Source organism: Lepisma saccharinum, chromosome 11, assembly GCF_977018435.1.
Source record: "Lepisma saccharinum chromosome 11, izLepSacc3.1, whole genome shotgun sequence".
Taxonomy (NCBI): domain Eukaryota; kingdom Metazoa; phylum Arthropoda; class Insecta; order Zygentoma; family Lepismatidae; genus Lepisma; species Lepisma saccharinum.
This window is the reverse complement of record NC_139239.1, coordinates 23,880,193-23,908,000: the sequence shown is the minus strand read 5'-3', so window position 1 is coordinate 23,908,000 and position 27,808 is coordinate 23,880,193. Positions and strand designations below refer to the sequence as shown.

The 27,808-nt window shown below is 40.8% G+C and overlaps 1 protein-coding gene across 1 annotated transcript in view; it reads right to left on the bottom strand.

Moving 5' to 3' along the window:
* dpr1 (defective proboscis extension response 1) overlaps positions 1–27,808 on the bottom strand; it is an 815,638-nt gene that overhangs the window by 22,739 nt on the left and 765,091 nt on the right. Inside the window, exon 4 of the mRNA XM_083130821.1 lies at positions 21,197–21,493. Within this exon, the coding sequence (XP_082986947.1) occupies positions 21,197–21,493 (297 nt within the window). The remainder of the gene's footprint in view (positions 1–21,196; positions 21,494–27,808) is intronic.

Sequence of the window (27,808 nt, the reverse complement as noted above, 5' to 3'; positions counted from 1 at the left end):
AAACTTCAGAATTGTTGTATACGTTTCATATTTAACCTAAACAGAAAGGAACATGTATCCCCCTATTTAAAGAAACTTTCTTGGCTAAATATTAAAAATAGAATAAAATACTTAACATTCACCTTGATGCACAAAATACTTAAGAGTGGTCCCCCAAAATACTTATTCGATAAGATATGCTCTCGTAGAACATCAGCCGAACATAATATCCGCAAGAAGCATAATCTAAAAATCCCCAAACATAAAACCGCCACCTATAACAAGTCCTTCATTGTTACAGGGATCAGGGAATGGAACAAACTGCCTGCACCATTGACTAACATTATTAGCCATCAAAGTTTTAAGCGATGGATTTTTATGTATGTTGGTGCAGAAATTGTCAACAGCTTGTTTTGAGTTCTCTTTTAATTATTGAAGCTCTTATTGGGTCAAATAAAGTGCACGAACATGGTGATGGACAATTTGCACGGTAATACTGATGGATCCCACTGTACTAAAGACTGCAGCGGAGGTCGGTCCACACAATGAGACTTTAGCAGTTTACTATGAGACACCTCACATGTGGGGTAAGATACAGAACCCTTGACCAAAAATTATATCTACTCAACAGTACATAGTATCTCTCATTCAGCTCTAGTCAACACTACCAACATATACTTCGCACTTTAAACAAAGCACGGAGGATGAAATAATATTATTAATATTGAACAATCTTTCTTCAGTTACATTATCAGAATTCCAAAAAAACAAATAGGCTACACTGCACAAGCTACCCTTGTGTTTTACCGTTTCGGCGTAAAAGAAAAATATACTCCCTCTGTCCCATAATTATAGTCCGGTATGCCAAAATGGTAGTACAGAAATGACAGGCGAAGAGGCAGATGGAAAGCACAATTTGTACTGATCCTTGAGTAATAAAGTTGTATGACTAATTCCCTTGTTTCATGTTCTTCTTCTGTATACACCAACGTCACAGTTTGAATATCGGGCAATTATTATGAGACAACAACCAAAGGTGTACCGGACAATAATTATGGGACAGAGGGAGTATTCGCTCATAGTACTTAATTCGTGCTTCGAATTGGCACTTAGAATTTCCTGTTCCATGAAATAATATAAACATTCTTACAGTACTTACCATAGCTGCTGTCCTGTATCGAAATCCATGTTTTAAACACACAGTATTACCAGGCCGAGCTTTGGTTTTTAACGTAGATAGTATGTAAATTCGTAGCGTTCCAACCTGAACGCGGGGATCTTAAATAGGGATGTAACTTGCCCCTCCCGATAAATACTTGTTGATGGTAGAGACAGCCCTGAACGGACAGGTACAAATATTTAACTTATCATTAAAATAGACTCATGATTCGTTTCAGACTGAAGTGAGCAATGCGAATGGCAGAATGGGGTGTAGACTAGCTTACCCTGTTCGGTTCAGAAATAAGACCAGTAGCTCCTGCTTCTCCGATGATTCCAGATTAAAAGACCTCGTGTTGCTCTCATGCGCACCTATTTAAACCCTCCCTTGGCCTCTCGTCACCTCTTGCCAAAGGCCAGTGTTCTTACCATTTCCTGCGAAAGGCTTACCCAACACATTTCTGAGCAGGAGCTGACAAGGTCTGCCAGGGTCAATATTTCTTAATCGAACAGGGCATGGTACGAATTTCCACTAGGATTCAAAATTCATTATTTCGTGTTTTCATCCGTATTTATGATTTTAATTTTATTTCTGGATATTGATGTTTCTATTTATTAAAACTAAATTATTTTTGTTAACTTAAATTGTATTTCTTCCATTTCTTTGGGAAATGTATGTTTTTTTGTTCATTTTATTGTTCAAGGTTATCCTAGCTTTGAGCTATAAGGGAGACCCTGACTTCACTTGTCTCCCTTATTGCACAACGTGAGGACAACCTTGCTCATTCTGTAAATTAGGCTCATTCTGTTTCATTTATAATGGAGGTTTCTCCAACTTAATACTACGTTTTTTTTCCCTTCCTCCCGGGTTCAATACCCGGTGAAAACACATGGTGGTTCGGATCCCACTTTAAACTGTAGGTCCAATCCCGATTTGCTTTTCTGTGCATAAAGTGGACTTAAAACATCAACTCAATCAATCTTTTACTTCCAATAGTTTCCTCACCATAAATCCTACATTTATGGAATTCTTGATTCATACCCTTCGCGGCGATGTATTATACATATTTCTATTAGGAAGGGTCGATTCGACTCCTATACGTAATACGAATTTGGGTCAGAATACACTCGCTTATGAATGTCTTAACAAACATTCCTTTCATGACAGAAAATCTCCAGGTTAGTCCATAACCACCCTGCATCGTATGCAGAATTTTACGTCATAACATAAGAAGAGTTTTAAATGTTAATCGTAGCATTTTGCAAAGTCCAACTGCTCAATTATGCGGAGGCTTAACAAAAGTACTTAATTTTTTTTCACGACTCTTTCTGAAGGCTAACGAAGCTGTGGCGTCTGGGTTTGCAGCCAGTATACTCCTCTGTGGGACGTATGCTGTCCATATATATTTGTTACATTAATTTCCTCTCATCAAAATGCATTCCCATCTTCGCCAATAGCTAAAAGCGGCAGGGAAGTAAAGCAAAGTAAATCAAATCAATGAATCAAAACTTTCATTTCAAAATCACTTTCGGCATGTCCAATTTATAAGTTTATCTCGTTAAAATAAATACTCTCAGAAAAACACGAAAATGAGCAGCAATGTATAAAAATGGCTACAGGTGATCTTTCTGTAAAGTCACAGACATTTCTATAATCTAACAACACTACCGTGTTTCAATTTTGTCGCTATAATCCACAAATATCCGTGACTACGCATACTATTGATTCTCCCACGAGTATTCACGGATATAAAACTAGGCCTTGCTTCTTGTAAGTTTAACGAAAGAGGGAGCGGTAAAGTTTTCAAATAAAAAAGAAACGAGTAAATCAACATCAGTGTTGAGTCATGAATAAGAATATATGTATTTGCAAAGTTAATTTTAGCCATTTTGGATTTTGACAAATAAGCTAAATATTACATATAGTATTTAGGTGTAGCGCATAGATATTGAAATAAATACTGCAAAAACGCAACAATATAATTAAATATAAATAGTTATATGGACGAGTTTTAATAATCATTCCAGATGATGAGCTTCAACAGATCTATTGATAAAGAATACTCCATTTTTGAATCCTAGATTCAGTGGACAATTTATGGACTTGTAAATTTAAACATATGTGGATATATATTCCAATATTTTATTTCGTGTTTTAAGTCCACTTTATGCACTGTAAGGCTAATCGGGACTGGACCTACAGTTTAAAGTGGGATCCGAACCAGTATGTGCCACCACCGGGTATCGAACCCGTGACCCCTTGATTACAAGGCGACGACGCTACCACTGCGCCATCGGGGAGGCCCATATATATTCCAATATATGAATGAAATAATACCCCTATAAAAGTGAATGACTTATATGGCGTCGATAGAGATGAATCGAGTAGTTATGTGCTTTTGAATATTTTAATGTTTTGTTATTGTTAATAATAGAAAAAATAAAGTGTGTTTATCTCCTCTGAAAAAAAGGAGAAATTGAATTCCTTTGTAAATATCTAGCCTACATTACGTCACGTCTAGAGCTAGCATAGAAAGGTTAATTAATACACGGTTTGCGTGCATGTAAGACACAAAACTAAATTTGTACGCACTTTGATATCTAAAGATGACGGAAGCTCAGAAGTATTTCTTTGGTCCCTGCCTCCTGTCGTTTCATCTGCGAGCAAGCGTGGGTGGAATAAGGCATTCTCCATTTCACGATAAAGGTAGAGGAGGTTTCAGACCGGAAGATTGGAAATTTATTCACTGAAATATGGCAAACGCCCACCGTACGAAGCTGACAAGTGAGCCTAACAGTGGAGCGAGTTGACTGGAATTCCCGGTCGAAAACTTTGCCTCCTATTGCGTCCAATATCGGCGTCCTCGCCCCGAATTTATTGTTCCTGAGGTCACCGCTGCCACGGACCAGCAGTTCCTTGTGTAAATCTTCCCCCCCGTCATTGACAGCGACCGAGAGAGGGGGCCTTTCATTGCTTCCAATAAAGAGAGACGCTTCTACGCCAATTTGGAGGAGATGCAATTCATAAAGCGTAAAATAAGAGGCTCTGAGAGTAATCAAACAGCATGTCTGACATGTCTTTTATAGCTTCTCCAAAGACATATCAGCTTCGCGCCAAAATAAACGGACGGTTCTTTGTGCCCTTCCCGCCGTTTCTCTTCCCTCCATGCAAAAAAGGCGGTAAAACTCAATGTTCCGCGGTCGCAAATTTTGCGAGATAACTTTCGAACGGCATTGCTTGTAGTTTATGTCGGCTGATAAGCGCTGGATGACCGTAACTGTCTCTGGCTGTTGAACTCCGTGAAGAAATTAGACCTTACGTTATGTGCTTACCTTTTTTTTATACAGAGTGAACACCTCCTGCAAGCTACAGGCGTGAAAAAGCTTTCTATTTTACGTATTAACGGTATCAGTGGAGCAAAGTTTAGTAACAAGAATTATACATGCCGATTATACCTTGATATATGTACATTGGATTGATTGAGTTGGTGTTTTAAGTCCACTTTTTGCACAGTAAGGCCAATCGGGACTGGACCTATAGTTTAAAGTGGGATCCGAACCACTATGTGCTCCACCGGGAGTCGAACCCGGGACCCCTTGATTACAAGGCGACGACGCTACCACTGCGCCATCGGGGAGGCCCATATATGTACAATTGTAATTCATCTTGCTAACACAGGGTATTCATTAAGTCTGGAACCATTTGCGGTATTGTTTCATGAACACTGGGGCGGAGAAAGGTACCTATGGAATCGGCAACACGCTCATCTGACCTCAATCTCTGGGCGAATTTCAAAATGCTGTAAAAATCTTGGATCTGGATCATCTATGGGAAAAGGATAACCTGCCATGGATCCTTATATTAAAAAGAAATCAAGAAAACCTGTGGAAACGTTTGAGGGAATGTGTTGAGAGTGGTGATGGATATGTGGATCACGATTATTTGTTCACGGCTCTCAGTTAAATGATGTTCCACAAAAAATAGTTCTGGGGTCAAACTCATCAACACTGTAGTCCATTGCATCTATTCGTGAAAACAAGTTGAATCCCGAAGTCAGTTCGGTCTGCGAACATTTTATAGGTCTGTTTTGCTAAACATCTGAAAATTCGGGGTGCACTAGCCCCCTAGCCCCTATGTTCCCAGCTGGGTTGTTTCACATAATTATAGTAAGACAAAGTCGATAAAACTCCAAATAATGAGCAAGAAGCTTCTACGGTAGAACAGCCAGCACGGCAAGCCTCTTCAACCCACTCAAATGAACAGTTTCCCAGGGTTCATTGCACTCCCTTCTCCACGGAAGAGATGCCGGCGAGTTTAGCAGTAATAATTTTCTGCTGCGAAGCAAAATGCGGAAAATTCTTAAAAGAAGTCACAATTAAACGGAAGATTTATTTCCTGCTCCAGCCAGAAGACGTATCCTTCTTCGTCACCCTCATTAAAGCCGCCCACAAGGTGGAAACCGGTAACCGCAGAGCCATGAAAAAGGGACGCGAATCATAATTTTCCCTTGTTAATAACATTATTACCTCTTTTTTGCCGAAGCAATTAACTAAAGTTTTCCGGTAGTCCAATTCCGAAAGGAGCCACCCCATCAGGATGATTCGGCGAACGCCCCTGTTTAGCCGTTAACAGAAGCCGATAAGAAAGGAAAAGGGGAGTTGTTAAAATCTCACTTCTTCAAGATGGCAAGATGGTCGCTCTCTTTTCTCGCGCCCCCACTTAACAGCGTCAATTCGCTGCTCATTTAAACTTCCCCTTTATCCTAATGCGACGCAACCCGCACACCGGAGAAGGTACGAATGGGCATTCCCAGATAGCGAAGGGGGGAGCTGCTCTCACTTATCGGACCGGACCGAAGAAGTGTGGAGTCCATGGTGGGCTGGGCTGCGACATGAATATCGCACTCAGGACCAATTTAGATAAGAAACTTTCTCCGGGCTTTCTTCCCGGTTTCTCGCTTTCTTCGTACTCTCAGCGGTCTCTTCGTCTGCGAGAAAGGCACTGGGGTGTGAAATCTTGAATCTCTCTTAACATTCCGCCCGCGTCCTCCTAGATGAGATTCACCTTAGTTTAAAGAAACGAACGTGGTCGATACGAGACTTGCAGTTTTAAAAATTGTCCTCCCTTTTTCTGAATTCGAAATACGGGATTGTATGGAAATCAATAAAGCAGAGGGAAGAGGATTTCTTCCTCCCATTGTTTCTTCTTTCTTTTTCGTCTAACGAGGTTGTACTTCGGCGATAGAAAACTCCGAAACACTTCCTTCTGCTTAACGGTTCCTTAAGGTCGTTTGCTGCTTTTCCGAACTGGCCTCTGGCAATATTTTCTCCTAATTGCTCCCACTTTACTCTCGGTGTGAAACTAAACTCGACTCTGAGAACTATCTGGATGGATACTCGTTATTTCGATTGCTTCAGAACTTCTAAACTTTTAAAGCCCTGTCCGTCAGTTAGTTTCTGCTGCTCTCCCAATGGCCACTCGAGTAGTCTTCACTGCTCCAATGAGAATTGAACATAATCATGGCAGTTGTCGCAACTGCATTGCGTAGCCAGTTCACATTTTGAGAATGGTCTACCGAATGGAGCTCCGTGTTAACTTCATTACGTTTCATGTCGTAGCGAGCATCTTAATTTCTATTCGTCTCAACCCATGGAGTTTTTGTATTAGGATGTTTATCTGATGTACTTACGACCCATCTGGATTTTCTCTAAAGGCACTTTACTACGAAACTGATTTCGTCCTTCTGAAACGTGGATATTGGCTTGAAGCTGAACGAAAAAGGCTTCGAAGCTTGGCAAAACTGAAAAATGTGCAGCTTAAATGAAGATATCTTGAGATATTTACACACAAGCCTGTGGAAGCACAAAGCAGATACAGGATAGAAGGTTACTTGAATTTTTTCTATAGCGTGGCAATTCCGCCACTATTGGCTAATCGGGAATATGAAGATGAGTGATATTATTAAACTGATGAAGAAACACTCACAGACCGGTACTCGAATTTTCGAACATGTAACCGGTTTTAACAATCATTGGCACCCGGAAAGATACTAACACCCTTTCTTCAAAATGGACCAACCGTCGAGACAACATCTAGACGTGAAGGAGTTGCAGTTTGGTTGGCTTTTGTTTTGCTTTTTGAAAAAGAGTGGTGGAATCAGCGATTCCAACTCTAGCATAATGATGCTAAACCTAACACAATTTGAGTTCCGTTGGCACCTAGTATCTTATGTTTGCATAATGGGAAAATTTAGCATGATTTGAAAATTTGCTTGTCTGGGAAGGGGTCGGGATTCACTTCGAAGGACAATAATTTCAGAAATTAAAAATAAAATTATATCCAGATCTTATTTCCTGTCCAGGGACGTGCTTTCCCAACCACACCCTCTTCCCTTCATCGGTAGAAAGTTGTGGGGCACAAATATAAACAAATGTTCCGCTTTGTAGTCGACGAATCATCTCAAACTTTCTCTAGTTCAGTGTTGCACTCATCTCGGAAAGTAGATGCATAACTTAAAATTACAATCATCCGAAAAATAATTATAATAATACATTACTCTTACTAATTATCGACAATAGTAATAATTTATTATTATTACATAGATCCTATCAGAATTTATAATTTAGCATAATTTCACAGATTAAACAGCACTTTTTCTTATTGAGAGGTTGGCAACGCTGGGTGGAATATAGAACGGAAAGGCAGTTGAGTGCGGATTTTACCTCGCAGCAGACCTCTGCTAGGTCTATCGAAGAAAAATGGTTATTCTGCGAAGTAAGTTATGAATAACGGCGTGGAGCTGCTTAGTAAACCAAAAGGAAGTTATGAACAGGATGTAAAAGAATCATTTCGGTTTTGTTAATAGTTAAGATGATGATAAACAGTCTTTTTTGTGCATCGTTATACAAGAATCAGACTCGTTATCTTTGTGCTGGATTCCTGTGTTCTTAAGTGTTCTGTTTATATTGATTTAGTTTATTTTACTTCGCTTTTCTGCCACTTTTTGGATAATTTCGAAGATGAGGATGAGTGATGATAAGATGAAATTGATGAAGGGATACTAAAAGAAAAGAATATGCGCTGGTCAGGATTCAAGCCCGGGAGTGTTATTTTTATTAAAAGTTCATTACGAGGTAGCTCGGAGTGTGTAAAGAAGAAAGACAACAAGGAATTTTGTCAGGTATTAGCGGCTACGTAAGACGTTCGTTACGAGAGGGTCTAGTGTACAAAAAAGTGATTTCGGGCTCTTGATTTGTAATAATCTTTATATTTTCGACATTAACAGCCAAAACTCCAACTTAACATACCTTTAAGGCATTCTAAAGGGTGTTCCGTATAGGACGCGAATTTGAATCGAGTGCTATTGTTTTGTTTCGAGGTTGGCAGACCTGTTCTTACCAATGTTGGTAGCTGTTGTCATGCCGATTAATGTAGACTCAATTGTTTTGGCTCGTTTGTTGTGGTTTCCTTCAGAAAGTCCTCGAATAATCCAGGAGCGTGAAATGTATCCATCCGCTGAGAACTACTGTTGTGTTGTGGGTTTTGGCAGGTGGAGTGTGGCATTACACCCTGTGATTTCTTCTTATGGGGGTTTGTGAAATCACAGGTGTACGCCAACAAACCACGAACCCTTTTGGAACTGAAGACGGAAATCATACGGGTGATTGGAGGCATCGGGACAGACATCTGCGAGAGGGTTATCAATAATTTTGTGGAGCGTATAAATGCATGCAGACTCAGTAGGAGTGCATATGTGCCTGACATTGTCTTTCATACGTAAATGGGAGATGTTACTGCTTACATATATGTGAAATATAACTATTTTCATGGTATTTTCCCTATTTTTATTTAATTTTCTAATTCGGCGTCCTATACGGAACACCCTATATATGAACCATATAAACCGTAAGCGTTGGGAAGCCGCCCTTTAACCTTTGGTTAAAATCTTCAGACTAATTGAACCAAATAAGTTGAAGTAAAGTAAAGGGTTATAGTTGTAAAAATAAATTTTCATCATAAACTTCGGCGACGAGATCGAACGTTGACTACTAAAATCGGTCGGACACCAAGCCGACTGGATGGCATACCATATCTAGGAAGGTGTAATGATTGCAATAATTGATGGCAAATTAGAAGGGGATAGATAACCCCTACAAAGTACGGTCACGATGGAGTACAGTCAGCATCAATAAAAATGGGAATTCTAGCTTCACTGCGAGTTTCTGTCGTCTAACTCTACTTGGTGACTGGACCTGCTGTTGAACTTTCGCTCATTGCCGTAGAGTCAAGTCACCTTTTCATTGCTGATGACTGTACATTAACAAATATCTAATGGTGTGAATCGTGAAAGCCACAGAGAAATGAAGACCCTGGCAAAGACAAGAACAAGCGAAGAACGGAGCGTAATCTGGACGACTATCTCCATTTAAGTGTGAAAGGAAATATGATTAAGGAAACGATAACATTCCATAACGAAGGGATTATGAACATGAGCGAAACAACCACAGGCTAGGTCGCTTCGGAAGAATTCTCAAACTTGACTACCGTGATAAAACGCATTCCTTTATATAATTGGAAATGCCAGATCGTGAATTGTTGAAATTGTACGCTGTATTCTTGTACCGTGTAGTTCAACCAGCACAAGTTCTCATTAATCCTCCTATTAAATGGAATACTGATGAATAAGACTGAAGTGAGTTATGATTGCACAACCATTGTACGTGAATCATTCGCTCGGCTTGTAAACCTCTAGTTAGCCATACTGTCTCAAGTGTTCCTGTCGTTTATTTTATGGACCTAGGCGAATGACGGTATCGTACTTTAACGATTACCATGATACTTCAACTTCTCTTCTCTTCCCACTTTTGTCCTCTCATCTTTTGGTACTGTTAACCTAACAAAGTGACATAGACTTGCGACCTCACTACTTTACATTAACTTTTTTAAACGTCTTGCATTCATTTCCATAGCCTTGAAGTATTGGAAGAACACGTATCAACTAAGCTAAACAGTGCCACAATGACCAAGTCTATGGTATTTTGAACTTTCTTTAGTACAGAGATGATATAGAGGAAATAAAAAAATAATGTGTTTAAAATGAGTATCTCAACCGTAACCTCTTACGTTTGTTGGATTAATGAGGGACTACAAGGGATAAATTTTGGATCAATATGTACACAGTGTACTGTATCCTCTCCAAAACTTTGTGCGGTACAGTGAACTCCTTCCTGTATTCCATTCAATCCTGTAGCCTCCTTCAAAAATTTCGGACACAATGTACTCCTCTACGCTCCTACAAAAATTTGGAGGCACAATGTACTCCTGTACCCTCCTCCAAAAACTTACCGGCCTCCGTCGCGGAGTGGCTAGCACACCGCGCTACAACGCCAGGGCTCCCGGGTTCCAATGGGTGTTCTTTATGAATGCCCCTTCACCAATTTCATCATACCATCACTCATCCTCGTCTTCACGATTAGCCAAGAGTGGCAGCAAAGCGAAGTAAAATAAACCAATCCTCAAAACATTTGGAGGAAGAATCTTCCAAAAAAAAAAAAACACTTGGGGCAGACTGTAGGGTAGATCGGGGAAGTTGATACATTGCCATTTATGAGGGAATGCGCATACGCTGGGTAATGTCCGTTAAAAAGAAGACGCCGTTCAGCAGTCCCTATTGTCTGAGCGTGTACATGGCTAACGAACAATTTTATGCTCGAAGTTATCCGACCAAGTGTATTTTTCAGGGTGTAAAGTAACTTTTTTGGATGTTCTTTGAAGTCTCCTGGTGGACTTGCATGAACTGTGAATTATTTTGTCTTGGTGGATGTGTCATGTGCCACTAAAAGGTAAGAAAACTCGGTTATTGTTCTTTGTTTTTCTGTTGTCTGTAGTACGTTATAGTTCGTTAATCGAAATGGCGCCGGTTGGGGAAAGTTCATACGGCTGAATTGGGGCGGGTTGATACGGTGTATCAACTTACCCCAGCTGCTTCTAATTATTTTTTGTTTGTTTGTTTACAGAAAATGGTCCGGCATTCGAGGAGAAATACCAGTTGAAACATTTAAGAAAGCTTACGCCGATGTCAAGAATGGTACCTTGTCACTGAAAGAAGTCGCAAAGACATATGGGATCGACAAAATTACTCTTACGAGGTATAATAAGAAAAAAGAAGTAAACCAAAGTGAGGGTACCAAAATACGAATAGGTTACTCCAAACATCGTCAGGTCTTCAGTGACAATTTAGAAGTGCAACTAAAGGAATACATTGTCCACTGTTCAAGTATCTACTATGGTTTGACGCCTAAAAACATCAGAGAGTTCGCATATGAATTAGCAGTAGCTAACAAGGTGAAAATTCCTGACACTTGGATAAATAATAAAATTGCCTCGAAAGAACGGTTGACTGCATACATGAAAAGGCATCCTAGACTGTCTCTTAGAGAGCCTGAAGGCACGAGTCTAAGCCGTGGTACTAGCTTTAACCGACACAACGTAGCATATTTTTCAATAACTTAAAGCTGTTCTGGAGAAGTACAAATTTAAGAGCAAAAATATTTGGAACACTGATGGAACAGGTATTCACACTGTACAGCGCCCTGGGAAAATAGTTGCAGAAAAGGGTGTACGTCAAGTAGCCAAGGCAACGTCAGGAGAGAGGGGCACAATTGTAACACTTTCCATTGCCGTAAATGCGATTGGAAACTCCGTGCCCCCAATGTTCATATTTCCAAGGGTCTATTTTAAAGATCACTTTATTCAGGGCGGACACCGTGGTTGTATTGGAACTTCATATCCCACAGGATGGATAACAGTGTCTTCATTTTTGCTGTTTATGAAACACTTTCAGAGCCACGTGAAGGCAAGTAAAGATCACCCATGTCTATTGATACTGGACAATCATGATTCGCATTTGTAGATTGAAGTGTTGAATTTCCACAAGGACAACGGGATCATTATGTTGTCATTTCCGCCTCATACTTCCCACAAACTCCAACCCCTGGACAGATCGATTTATGGACCTTTTAAGAAGTTTTATTTTGCAGCAATTGACAGTTGGATGACCAGCAATCCAGGGAAGACCTTTAATATATACAACATACGAGGAGTCGTTAGTAGTTCACTACCAAATGCTCTAACACCAAAAAATATTATATCAGGCTTTCAAGCAACGGGAATCATGCCATTCAATACAGATATTTTTACTGAAAAAGATTATTTACCATGTTCCGTAATTGATCGACCAATGACCGAAGAACATGAGCAAGATCGTTTACCTGATGGAAGTAGAATCTCTGAAACCAACGTCTTGGGATTAGACACCAGCAGTGACAGTCAAGAATTGCATCGTGTGTCAGTAAGCCCAGAAGAGTTACGTCCGTACCCTAAGGCTGGTGAACGAAAAGCAAATCGAAAAGGGAAACAACGAATGATATCGTCAGTATCATAGTTCTATGTACACCTGTGTTCACTGTAAATCAGATATGTGCATAACAGAAAGTGATAGTGGCTGACTCATGGTGTGCATGTAGGCTATCCATCATGATACGATATTTTGTTCATGTTTGTATGCTTTTCCTGAATACTAAACTCTATTTCAAAATTACTTTCTTGTATTTTGTCTTATTTCATCAAACTATATCCCATCGTTATCAACCTACTTGAAATTAGTATCAACTTGCCCCATACCAGTATCAACTTGCCCCACGACGGGGCAAGTTGAGTCGTTGCGTCCTGCGTTACTAATTAGGTTCTCGTCAGCTTACAAATTACATCTGTGAAATTTTTATGTGCTTTTTATAAAGGTAAATAATTAAGCTATCGAGTAGTAACATGTTTTATTTTCTTGCTAGCAACATCAAAAAGAAAAAAATCAAACTCTCAAATTGTATCAACTTGTCCCGCTCTCCCCTACTCTCCTGCAAGATTTGGGAGTACAATATACTCCTGTACGCACCTACAAAAAATGTGGGGAGAACAATGTAGTCCTGTACCTGCCCTTTTCCTGAGCTACTGACTTTTTGATAGTAAGTCTCGATTTATACGCCTGTCTCGAAATGTCTAGTCCCGATGTGATATCGATTTTAAGCAACAGTCTCGATCTCCATCTCGTCTCGAATTTTCAGATGAGAGTGAGACTTCTCTCTTCTCCAAACAGTATCTGGAGCTAAAAGAGCATTGTTACAAGAGAACGAATTGTTGGCAACAAATGGCTAAGATGAGAATGCTCTCGGATTTTTTGGCGAAACCTTTCCGTGACATCCTGTTTAATTAACGAAAAATGACACAATTATCATTTGCGCTCGCACGAAAAGCGTTGATGAGGTGAATCTCCACTTCCCCGTTAAACGGACTCGCCTAGCACTTCCAGAGTGCTTGTAGTAATAGTAACGTACGCGCGAGCACATACGTGAATTCATTATTAGGTTATTCGCGAGAAGCGAGGGCACAGAAACAAGCCAACGGAGGGCTAAGGTAGAAGAGGGTACACCAAATGCGCTCAGTCGATTAGGAGGCGAGCATTGCAGGCAAAATGCACTCCCCATCACGGCACGAAATACCAGGATGAGGGGACATCCATATTTCTATCCCGCTGACCCTGTAGCCGAGTGGAATGTAATTAGAATAAGGGCAGGAAACCTCAAAGGATTGCTACGATGTTATGCTCCCATCCCCAACGGGCTACGCTTCACTTATCAATATAAGCTTCCCGAATCCCCTACCCGGGGTTGTGCCTCACTTAGTGGCTCAGAGCGGAGGCCGGAAACACGGTTTGAAGATTTCGAGCGCTGTGTGGGTATGCCCGCGGCAACACCCATGGGTTTTGAAGCGCTTGCGTCAGGTTGATAGGAATTGCGTACGGTACAGAACGACCCCGTAAGCTTATACTCGTACAATGTAGCGAAATGCTTGTTGGGATGAACGGAACAGTCACTCTGGTTTAAGGTACCGCTGGACCATTGACGTTTTCCAAAATTCCCCTTCTTTCGAAAAAAACCTACGAAATTCCAAATTTTGAAAAATTATATCTGCATACAATTCCTTCTAGAGCATCGTTTTTCAAACTAAGGGGCGCAACCCACAGCTGGGTCCCGGGGGAGCGTTTGGTGGGTCGCGAGGTAAGGCTCGAGAATCGATTTACTGTGTCTTAAAAAACTATTACATCTAAATTACTAAGATATATTGTTTCAACATTTTAAATTCAACCCGTGTTGTACGTAGTCTAAACTATACATTTCTGTTTTTCGCACTCTATCATTGCTTTTTACCGGCATCTCTCAATTTCAGCATGTACAGTCACGGACACTTCTGGCTTGTAATGATCCCATTGAAAGTCAATGGAGATGTTACAAGCCCGAAGTGTCCGTGACTGTACGAGTTTGGTTAGAGTTAGACTAGAGTAAATGAGTCTTTTAAATTACAGGGGTTGGACAAAAATATGGAAACACCTCGTGAAATGCACATCTGAATTCACATGTTCATTATTTCAACATTTGTAGGTGGCGCTGCCGTATTCGCCCTATACCCCTACCTGTCCAATCTTTGCACTACGTTGCAAGCTTCATTTGTTGTGAAGACAGTGTTCTGTGCAGTTGGCAGTGGATCATGTCAGAGCTAACAGAATTCGAACGTGGGCAAATTGTTGGGAGCCCGTATGGTGGGTGCTTCCGTAACCAAGGTAGTCGAAGTGTTTGGTGCTTCGCGAGGCCAAGTACCCAGGATTATGACCGCATACAGGATGACTGGAAAAAAAGCATCCGATAAACACCAGCGTGGACGGAAATGTGTGTTGAGTAATAGATACGCCAGAACATTGCATAGGATTGTGACTAGAAATAAGAAGGCTACAGCTGCAAAAGTGACTGCTGAACTAAATGTCGTGCTCACAAACCCTGTCAGCATCAAAACCATATGAAGAGAGCTCCACAAGCAGGGTATTTCTGGACGAGCTGCAATTCCTAAGCCACTCATCAGTGATCCAAATGCCACTAAGAGGAGACAGTGGTGCCAAAGTCATAAAACCTGTACTATGGGGCAGTGGAAGAATGTAATTTGGTCAGATGAGTCCTGCTTGTCTTCCGTCTTGTGGCCGAGTGATGTCTGGAGAACGCCGACCCAAGCTTACAATTCCGATTGTTTGCTGCCAAGAGTGACACATGGCGGGGGTTTGATCATGGTATGGGCAGCCATATCCTGATGGGGCCCATCGTTACCCTGCAAGGTCACGTCACTGCCAAAGACTATGTGACCATTTTGAGCGACCAGGTCCATCCCATGGTGCAAACTTTGTTCCCCAATGGTGATGCCATTTAACATGATGACAAAGCTCCTGTTCACACAGCTCACATCGTCCAGGACTGGTTTCCTGCGCATGAGGATGAAGTGTCACATCTACCATTGCCACCACAATTGCCAGATCTTAATATTATTGAGCCTTTGTGGTCTGTGTTGGAGAGAAATCTGCGTGCGCGATATCCACCTCCATCATCGTTAATGGAACTTTCCAATGTTTTGCAGGAAGAATGGTACAATATTCCCTTGAAAACCATACAGGATTTCTATTTGTCCATTCCGAGAAGACTGAAGGCAGTTCTGCACGCCAAAGGTTCTCCTACCCCATATTAGTCACGAAAATGTGTTTTTTGTTGGGTGTTTCCATATTTTTGTCCACCCACTGTACATATTAATGGTACTTTTCTAGAATGAAGTATGTGTAATTCGTCTAAGCAAGCGCAAAAGAGGTCTTCTTAAAGTACTCGATGTTAGCAAAAATATGATTGTAAACTGGGTGCACACCCCTACAAGTAATTCTGCCGGCGTTCATTCTTATGGGTACCATGAAGTGTAATATCCTTCAGAGTGGGTCCCGGACTAAAAAAAGGTTGAGAACCACTGCTTTAGACTCGTATGGATCTTCGTCTGATGTACATTCGCTGTTGTTTTGTTAGTTTCGTGGTTACGTAAGCCTATTTTTCATTACACATATCCAGACAACACAAGGGGCGCACTTACAGATTCGGGCCGATCTATGTGGCGGAGTGGTTAGCACCGAAGTGGCAGAAGTCCTGGGCCCGAATCCGATGGGTGTTCTTTGTGAGTGTCCCTTCATCAATTTAACCATATCATCACTCATCCTTACCGGAACATCAGCAGAAAATGGACATAAAATAACCTATAGGCCACTCTGTCCCGGGAAATTTGGAGCAAGCGGACGAAAACAAGTTTCTCCGCAAGTATTGACGCGAGACGGCTCGAGCAGTGAACACTTGCGAGGGAACGGGATTGTGGGTGGGAGAAAAACGACCGCAGTTACCAGCCATTGCAGCAGCGTGTACTGCTTCAGCTCCACCAATTCGCTCTCTCCCGTTCTCTGTCCTTGTGCACGGCCTTGCCCCAGAGATTCCCGGGATAGCGTATAATTCCATCCATCCGTTATAGATTCGGACACGCCCCATGTTAGAAACGTGCTACTATTGGTAGGCATATTCCCTAAAAAGAATAAATAAAAAAAACTTCCTTGTCATCGGATTTCGCGGGGGAGGAGAGGGGGTTGTATAACGTATACAATACACAGACATTGAACATCTGTAAAGTAAGTTTACCTACGAAATTCTCACTTTCCAAGCTCTGCATAACTGCAAGTGAACACTCGACTCATCTCCTGAAAGAAAGCAAAGAAATCCTCCGTTTCTTCTCCAGAAAAGATTCTCCATGATGCTAACCAGGGATCTTTCTTCGCTCCTTAAGGCTTTGGAGACTGGACCACGAATATCATTTCTGCTTCCGGCGATCACCAGCGTAAACCTCCCTTTGGCGTTCTCGATTCACGATATTTCCCGGTTCAAATCCCAACAAGTCACACACGCCAGGGCGAGATAATGTCTGCCGGAGACACCAGGGGGCACTCCAGTATTCGGCCAATTTTCCGCTGACCTCTTCTCAAGTGATCTCCTTCCGCTCCTTGAGAGGATCCGGACGATCTCCAATTTCACTCGCACTCCATTCTCAGAGGAGTCTCCCCTCTGGATCTCATTTAATCCTGCAGCGTCCCCAAATTGGACACCCGCGCGGACGGGCCTAGAACAGAAGGAAGGCTTGGTTTCTTACCCTAGTATCTGTTCTTTTATCCGCTCCGTATTTACTGAGTCAAATTATCACCCTCATCTTGCAAAATATGGGATCCAAGATTCTCGTGGAGTTAGGCTCGCGGTTCAATTTAGCGAGGACTTTTGTCTCCTAAGGGAGCGGCAAAAATGATTGTTTACGGCCGGTACATTGGTTACAAATGCAGGATTGTCAAACAAAAGGGAGTTAACAAATCATAATTAGGAAAAGAAGCAGGGTCTAGAGTCAAGATAGTTCAAACTGTCGATCCTCGGACTACCATTTCTTATGTGTAACTCGGATGCGAGTCGCTCACGTGACGTTGTGGAGAATGCTCCACTAACGCATGGATCTCATTGGTTCGTACCATCCGCGAAGAGGAAAAACCGCGAGTGAGCTGATTCTAGGACTTTTTATTATTATTATCATTTACTACTTGAAGTAGGGTTACACTTAAGCTTACAGTTTACTTTACATTGAATCCTTTAAATATAAAAACACAAGTTTCAGGAATTCCAAACGTTTGAATATTCTAGTTCGATCGTTGCAAGAATGATTCTTTCAGTATTGTCCTCAGTTATGTTTTTGTAAAACTTAGAGTAGGGTACCTGAAAATGAGTTGCCGATTAATCCAACATACTATAAGTTACGGGGGGGGGGGGTTGAAAACAAAAACCCCTTTTAATACGGCCATGTCGCCACTACTTGAGTGCAGGGAAAGCAAATTTATGTTATAATTATCTGAATCAGAGGTCCCTGGTTCTAATCTCGGCTTGGGCTTGGATGGTTGTGAGTTTCCATTCATCAATTTCATCACTCATCTCCATCTTCGCAAATTAGCCAAAAGTAGCACAAAAAGCGAAGTAAAATAAAGCAAATCAAAGTAAAAAAAACAAAGATATCCAAAATTATCCATTACCTATTTTAGTGATTTAAATTTACACTTATTCTATCACTTCGTTTCGAGAGAGCACATCTCCACTTGTCTCCAGGTGGACAAATTTCATTTTGCCGGTGGTGGAGATCAAACCTACGATAAACATGTGCTTTTACTACAAATACGTTGCACTATTCAACTACACTGTAAAAGGTTGACTGAAGAAATGACAGTGTAAGATTGTCAATTTTAACTGCCATCTAACGACCGTTAGAAAAATGACCGTGAACGTATTTAATGTAGAAACACCCATGACAAAGTTAACCTAATTACAATTTGAGTGATTCAGTTTTGAACAATACATTTATGGTACACGCAAGTGTAATTTATAATATTCATGATACAATACTCAAATTGAAATAAAAACAGTTGTGTACTGTTTTTTTATAAATTAAGACAGGCTGTTAAATTTTTAACGGTAAAATATTGTAACTTTTGCGGTAACTTCTAATAGCCTTGGTGTTATACGCAGTGTACTCGAACAGCGCCCCCTGGAAATCTACACTACTTTTCCCTCCAATGTATCCTATTTTTATTTTGTGAGCAGATGGGACTAATATATGTTTGAATTCTACAGTTATCGGGTATTGAGCCTTGACTATGAAGGCAGCTCATGTTGTTGAAACGTTCAGTTCATTCGACTTCTTGTAACTTCATGCGTAGAATTATCATATTTGACTTCGGTGGTTGTCAAGTCTCTTTTACTAGAACGATAATCAGCTTGTTAGAACTGAATAAAACAAAAAAGTAACAATTTGGTCTTAAACTTGGACTGATTTTTCCAAAACAAAAGCCCAAGAACTTCGGCACTATGTTCTGAAATTCATGAACACAAGTTTCTGTCCTGAAATTTGGGGAGAGTCTCTGAAATTTCTGAAATAGTCTTATTTGAGAACAAAAGGAAATTAGATAGACAAAAGAAGTTAATGTCTTCTCTTGTCGTACGCCAAGTTAGGGAAACTTAGGTTTCGAGGGAGGGAGGGGTGGGGTGGGGGAGAAATTGGGAGGAGAATATTAAAATAAAATTTTCTCCGGGTTTCACGGAATAGAACGGCTGGAAAGGGAGTGAGGGAAGAGAGGAGAGAGGAGAGAAGAAAAAAAAAAGTTGATAATTTGGTTTTAGCGATTGTATGCATGACGTCACAGATTGCGGTTGCCAGCAAGTCCTGCGAGAGCTGTTGAAGTTGTTAGCACGAGATAGTGCGGTCAGATCGAGGGGGTCAGAGGGGGAAATGGGGGGCTTTCCTTTCCAAGTCCCTCACTTAATTGTTTTGGGACTGAGAGGGCTTTCAGACCTCTTCTGATAGCTACAAGCGTTTTCGCCGCCGCCGAACTAAAATATCTGGGTCGGTCTCGCTACTTAGCAGCTTGTCGGAAAGAAACTTACAGGCATCTGGCCACATCAGAGGGCTGCGTTGTTGGAGGGGGTTAAAGGCATCTTTCGAACTTGGCTCTGAAACGAGGTTAGCTACAGATTTGTTTATCCTCTTCACCTCTCCTTTCTCTTTGATGCAGAAAAGACGGGGGAGGGGTGATAAGGGAAAGTCAAGACACAGAGGGTAAGCGATTCGATAACAATGTTGATGATAAGATCACTGGCTCCACTTCTAGTGATGACGTAACGTGTCATCGGTTCGAATCCCACTTTAAAACTGTTGTCCGGCCCTACCACAACCTCTGTACAAAATATGGACATAAGAAGCGAATATGAGCGCTTCCCCTTGGGTTTTGATAATTTCGTCGCTTTGTAATCCTGGGATCCTTGGCTCGATAACCGATGGAGGAATATGCTGGTTCTAATGACACTTTAAACTATAGAGCCAGTCCCGACTAGCCTACGTGTGTATAAAGTGGATTTATAACAAACTTCAACGTCAAGAAAGAAACAAGTGGGAAACAAGGCTGCAATTTTTGAAATATCATGTGGGCATAAATATTGATTGAGTTGGTGTTTTAAGCCCATTTTGTGCACAATAAGGCTAATCGGGACTGGACCTACAGTTTAAAGTGAGATCCGAACCACTATGTGCCTCCACAGGGTATCGAACCCGAGACCCCTTGAAATACAAGGCGAAGACGCTACCACTGCGACATCGGGCATAAAGGAAAACAAAGCAGTTGCCGATTCAGATGGTGACGTCCTCGTCCCCCCTTTTGCCAGCCAGGTACCTACACAATGTGTTTCGTTGCTTCTTGTTCGACACGTGACTGGTAGAGTGGGACGAGGTAACGGGTAACAATCTTCACGCTATCAACCCCACCATTGGCGCATGACGGTCCTCGTCCAGAAGAGGTAATTTTAACTCGACTCCGAATTGGACACAGCCGTCTCACCCATGGTCTACATTAATATTGCACAGAATTTCCTTGTAAATTTTATTTTTCATGCCGTGTAGAATCTTCAAGCTATTAGGCCTATGCCTAATTGAATAGTAATATTGAATGTAATACTCTTACGTTATGACATCCTTCCAGTATATAACTAAATTGTGTAGTGTGGTTATGAACTAACCTGTCGTTTGGACATTAATAAGTGTATTATTTGGTGTGTGGAATTTTGATAACTTCAGTGTATCTTTTCAAGTGTGAATTATCTAGAACGGATATTTGTGATGGCAGTGTTTGCAGATGAATGAGGGAAACTGTGTACTGTGGTGTGGTGTGTGTGGTGTGGATACATATGGTATTGGATTATATAATGTATAGTTTTCACCACGTCTGAGGTGGTATCTTAGTAGGCCGTTGAAGTCTCATTGTTTTTCGCTACGGGAGAAAAGAGTCATTCATATGTTCGCTGACAGCCGGAGTAACGTATCAATGTTCGAAATTTTGGTCCGAAATTGAAGAAATTATTCACAAACCCCTTAGGTGTATTGCCATACTCAAACCGAAACAAAAGCTTCCCTTATGGCTTATGTTTTAAAAGAAACGAAGAACAACAAAAGGTAACACTTGTTTCAGAAATCTGACAGAAATTTTTTGTACACCCTGTACTTAGCCGAACAATAGCAAAGGACACTTACCATTGATGACGTGTACCATAACGCTGGTAGGGTCGGCGATGGTTGGAATGCAAGTGTAGTTTCCGGAGTCAGTGTTTCTTGCTTTTGTGATTCGCAGTCGACTGGTGAGGGCGTCTGTCCACTCCGTCTCGATTCGGACGCCCCCTCGTGGCGAGTCATAATCGATAATTGTCGGGCCGTGATACCAGAACACGGTGCCCAGGTCGTGCGGGCCCTGGTTTATGACGCAGCTCAGGCTGATTGTGCTCCCTGTCTTCACGTAGAGATCTGACGGGCCGAGGATCCGGGCTTTTGCCTCTGGAAAGAGACAAATAAGGAGAAGGTTATGATTGGTGGTTGTTGACAGGCTTTACAGAAGAGCAATATGCAGTGGACTCTTTTTTTTTAAATCGAACTTGAATAATTCTAATTATTTGATAACACGAAGAGAAGTATATTTCCCCTTGGAATTACTATACTCTGCCTCGGGTATCTCTAGAGCAAGGCCACGCATAGCGGCAGAGAAGGGGAGAAATCGAGTGGGCAGAGAGCAGTACACGCTGCTCGAAGGCTGGTAATTGCAGTCATTTTCCCCCCTCCATGCAATCCCGTTCCTTCTCACTTGTTCATTGGTGGGACGTCACTACCTGCGCAGAGACTTGTTTTCGTTCACTTGCTCCAGAGATAGCCGGGACAGAGTGTATTTGATTGAACCAATGGGCATTCCGTTGTCACGGGTGGGCCGTACTACAGACTACATTTGTACCACTAAAGCAACTATTCTACTGATAGTTAAGGAACGTTTTTCTTACGGTTTCTGTGAAATGAATTGTGAAAGCAAACACTGCTGATTAATCATAACTACCCTTAGAATACTTTCCCAGATTTACAGATAGAGATGAACAATTTTGTGTCACGGATGGCACAAATGAAACACTTCCCTTTCCTTAATAAGATATTTATTATTTTAATTCCTGTGAATTTTCGAGTGTTGAAAATAACTTATTGATGAGAGAATGTATGGAGTTGAGGTGGAATGCAACAGCTAAAGGAGAAATTAATTGTTTTTTGGTGTCACGGGTGGGACACAATGCAAGACACAAATAAATCAAAAAGTTAAAATAAACTAACAGTAAAACAACCTCTATCTTGTAAGTTAATTATGTATAGTACTTCAATGTTTATCCAGATGACAATTTTAGATTCTTATATTACATGATATAATAATATTCAGCATTGCATTTAATTTTAAAAATTGAGATTCAGAGTTACTTTCTCGTGGAATGGCCCCCAAAGTTAAAAATTCAGTAACAGTTCATTATATCGGAGACACATTTCTTCATTTTCACAGAAGAAACTACTTACGGAAATTAGTTTCTCCAAGCTTTCCAACGTTCGTGGAGGTATTTTCTTTCATCGTGGAATCTTATTTGACCGGCAAATCATATATTTTTCAAGAGAAATATCCCACCGACGTACAATTGACATGCTTCCCGTACGTGAACTGCATGCATGTTACGTTCGATGACGTAGCCCACTGTCAGTATTTCAAACTCCTTTTTTTACTATGCTTGCCTAACCCAGCCAAAACTAAACTAACCTTATGGAAATGGTTCGTGGGGCTATTCGTGAATGCTTCGTGGGGCTATCTGTGAATGGTTCGTGGGGCTATCTGTCAGCTACCCGGGCTATCGTCAGCTACCCGTGCATAATGTATCATTTCCACCGGTGACGGACACGATAGTAGGTATTTTTTGGTGAAGAAGATTGAAACACTGCATACCCACAACGTGAGTCAAGGTGTGTCCGCCATATGGTGTGTAACGGAAGCGAAGAAAGGAATAAAAAAAATCACTCTGTATGTGAAAAATTGTGTTTTAACAGTTCTTTATGGATGGTGGTTCAAGTTTCTATTATTTTTGGTGTACAAAGCATAATGTCACCTTCAATTATGTTCCGCAATACACAATTGGTAAGTACGAACCATGCGAAACACAAAATATCGGATTTAAATGTGTCTCTGATATAACGAACTGTTACCAAAAAATCACATGTAATTCCAATTCTCGAATCTTTATTTGCATAATTCGAAGGGAGCTATCCAAAGACAGCCATAGGGAAGAGAGAGCTTGTGTTTACTTGAATGCAGCTTCCGCCCTCTCCTCAATAACGTGGAATTCCTCACCCCTTTTGTGTGCAGGCGTTCGTCCTTGAATTCCAATTATTAGAAACATGGATATTTCGTTTTGACGGAAACACGAAATGTGAAATAACACACTGTAATGTCTATTTTTCATGTTTCTGTAAGGTGTTAGGTGCACTTTTCTACCATGTTTTGTCACCAAATTATGCGAAATAAGCTCTTAAACACAAAATGTATACTTTATTTACCGCCGCGACATTTTTCTAAGTTTGAATTATCCTGCCAGTTATCCAAATCACGGGAAATTGATCAATTCTACTGTAAATATTTGAGAAGCAAAAATGAACTTTTCTTTTTTACACAGGAATAAACTTAATACAACTACATAAATGTGCGTATGAGAAGAGGAAAGTGAATTTTGTGTAATAAGTGTAATTTTTAAATGAAGTTTAGGTTTTCATTCACCATTTCACCACCGAAATGCCATTTTATATACCGCTTTTGATTCCGAAATGTGCCCCGTTTTTCTACCAAAATCTTCGTATTTTAATCACCATTTTCTACCCATTAACCACTGATTTGTAAAAGTTTTATCTACCCTCAGTTGTTAGTTGTAATTAGTCATGTCCGCAAGCGTGGCGCTTTGAAACCCAAGCAAACGATAATGTTGACTTTGGTTACTCAATAAATGAAATTGAAGATTTTGTGAACCTTGAAAAATAAAGGAAAGGACTTGTGCAGCAAACCCTCTCCAGGGAAAGTCGATTCGATTGTAGAAGAAGAGCACATTTCAATTGTTTCGAAAACTATAAGACCAGTATAAATTAGCTTCCAGTGGGCGAAAACAAAAGAACATTAAAAAATTTACATTATTTTACACATCGTATTGAGGTCGACCCTTTTATTGTTTCTGCACAAAATGTTCTAGACAGCACGTTTGGTCAGATTCATTATAGTGAAACGCTTTCCGGCAATACGAATCCACATTTCAAACTACTTTAATGTTCGCCAAACTAATTCTACCACGTTCGTACAGAATGTTCCTTAAAAAGAGTGTTATTTATAGAGTTTATAAAAGTACCATTCTGCAGATAAGAACACCAGAACGGACCGTTATGGAAATATAAGAACATAGTGGATTCCTCCCCATTTCCCCCTCAAAAAATGTCGTTTGAAAATCTGCCAGGGGTAAGCTCGCCTCATAAATGTGACAAAGACCGAATCGCACGCTAAACTTTTTGATTTACTTTATAATCCTTGCGTCACCACTTAACATACCGTCTCTCTCCTCTAAAACCTAGCTTCACGTACGGTGGACCTTCTTTAAGGGCACAGGGAGCGGTATTATTCAGCAGAAAGTATAAAAAATCAGAGAGAGAAAATTGAAAAGTTTCTATCTCGTTTTGTTTTTAATGTTTTGTTTTCAATTTTTCTGTTCCATTTGAAACAGCCGCTTTCAAGGGTTATGCCGAACGACACTTTCTTCTCTCGCTCTTTCTTTCGGTTATCACTGTTTTGTTCCATTCTTCGAATTTCTTACCGAAATGTTTTGGCCGATTGCCACAGCGAGCTTCAGTCACCGCAAAACAGTTATCACGTGCGTGTGTGCTTCTTTTTTATGCTCTCTGCACTTTATACCCTATACCCAGCCAGAATCCTTCTTATAATGGTAATTCCTGTTCTTTGCCCTCTGCGCCTTCTCCAGATAAGGTAATCTACCGGCATTCTTTTTTACAGTTCCATTCATTGCAATATCTCTATTTCTCATTCTTTATAAGTTCGGAACATTAAAAAATATAGCAGATTTTTGGTACGTAGCAGTTAGATCTACGAAAGACTGTCGTTAATTACGAATTTTCACTAAACGATTTTCGGAATGCACAATTAATCGTACGTTTTATCACTAGCGGCTTACGTGACTCATCAGATAAAATTCTATATTTTGTTTTCTCCTCCATTATTATTGCAAGAAAGAAATCCACAAATATCTTATTCCATTACACAAGACGTTAAGTATTGGATATGACAGTCCTGTTGTTTTCAGTTCAAAAATCAAGCAGATAAAAATTCATTTTTATGAATATGGATTCTAACGGCTGGTTAAAAAAGACTGGAAATTTGGAAATGTAAGTTTAGAGAGGATAATAAATAGCTGCAAGAGATTTAATCATGGAAATTAATAGTGCAGAGGATGCCATTCTCAGATTCCTGTGGACAAGTTACGTCGAGCTATGCAGGATGTCTCTTGGTGACTGCAGGAATGTTTGCGGAGAAATGGTCATCTTCTGGACGTCGTCTACAAGACTTAAACCCACCCATCTTTTCAGCGGTGTGTAATTATGTAATGGCATCCTCTGCACTATTAATTTCCATGATTAAATCTCTTGCAACTATTTAGTATTTTCTCTAAATCTCAGTTTTAAAATTTGCCGTCTCTCTTTATCCACCTTGTATTTTCGAAGTATTTTTACAACTTCGGAGCAGTATGTAATTAAAAGCATGTTTGACAAAAAAGTTGTTTTTTTTTTAAACAAAATCTGCTTTTCTGCATGTGTGAGCTATTCACGACGATGAGGATGAACGATCACGCAAATACATTTATGAAGGGGCACTCACAGAACAATACTCCACGTTCAGTACGGGACTCTGAATCGTGAACCTTATATGGAGAGATCGTTAGTCGACCACTAAACTTGCTTGCCCACCGAGATGGCGCTAAAGATCTTACAGGACGACTTACAAGAATCGTGCAATGCAGACTCTACCTCTCTTCCGAAACCGCCGAGTGAAGTCTGCGCAGAATGATAATAGAAACGGAAGCTTCCATCCGTACGGAACGACCCATTTATCTGCTTCCGTGTTCATACATTGGGGGTCCCTCTTCCCCTCCCCTCCCAGCCCGACACCGGAAGCCAAAAACACTTCCACGTGGAAGTGGCCTCGGGTCGCAATGTGATAAAGACGAGAGAGGGGGAGGGGATAGGCTTTTCTTCTGAATAATGCACGCTACTATAGTAATTAACCTGGAGAATGGATTTTAAGTCGAGAAATGCGTGAGACGTAATCCTATCGTACACCCTAGCCCCGCTCATGCCCTGAGCCCTGTCCGTTTGATGAAGGGCTTCCGTAATGCGAGAGCTTCTGGATGCGTTACGCACTCCGGCATTCGGATCATCCTCTTTCTACGACGTGGAAAAACCCTGATGAAAAATGTACATGTCCGACCCCCGCCCCCTCTCACCTCCCTATTCTCTCTCAAACCTTCCGAGTTCGATGAGCAGGGTGCATCATTAACATTAGAGAAATAAATAGAGAAAGAGGAAGGGGAAAGACAGGAAAAGAAATGGATAAACGGAGCGAGAGAGAAAGGCAGGGAAACAAGTAGAGAAGGAGGGAGCGAGAGAAATGCATGGAAAGTAATAGAGATAGAAGGGGCGAGAGAGAAAGGCAGGGAAAGAAATAAAGATGAGCGAGCGAGTGAAAGGCAGGGAAATAATAGATAGAGAGATAGCGAAAGCAAGGCAGGGAAAGTAATAGAGAAAGAGGGAGCAAGAGAAAGGCAGAAAAAGCAATAGAGAAAGAGGGAGAGAGACAAAGGTGGGGAAATAATAGAGAAAGAGGGAGTGAAAGCAAGTCAGGGAAAGTAATAGAGAAAGAGGGAGCGAGAGAAATTCAGGGAAATAATAGATAAAGAGGGAGCGAGAGCAAGGCAGGGAAAGTAATAGAGAAAGAGGGAGCGAACGCAAGGCAGTGAAAGTAATAGAGAAAGAGGGAGGAAGAGAAAGGCAGGAAAAGCAATAGGGAAAGAGGGAGCGAGAGAAAGGCAGGAAAAATAATAGAGAAAGAGGGAGCGATATAGAACGGCAGGGAAAGTAATAGAGAACGAGAGAGTGAGAGCGAAATAGAAAGACAAGAGAGTGAGAGCGAAAGAGAAAAACAAGAAAAGAAATATATATAGAAAGAAGTTTCGGAAGAGAAATTAGAAGGATGGCAAGGATAGAAACAAAGAAAAATCTAGTTCTTTGGTTTTTATCCGTTTCCGTAAACTAAGGAGTATCTGTAGGGGCAAATTTGGAATAACTCATATTTCCACTCACCTACATCGTGACACTTATAAACAAATATATCCCTGTATTTTTGTTTTGATAATTTACAGTGCTTTTGTATCTCTGAATGCAATTTTTCTAATTTAACACAATATAGAGGAAAGTGGGAGACATTTCTATCTACCCATTTAGATTTCAGCGCTATATCGCAGACAAATGTATTACATTTGGTTGGTTGGTTGATTTGTTGTTTTAAGTCCACTTTATGCATAGTACGGCTAATCGGGACTGAACCTTTGGTTTAAAGTGGAATCCGAACTACTATGTGCCTCCACCGGGTATCGAACCCGGGACTACTTAAATGTATTACATTTGTCTGTGGTTATACCTTCCTGATAGAAGTCAATTCAAATTGTGTAACAGTGTATAAATTTATTAAAAACT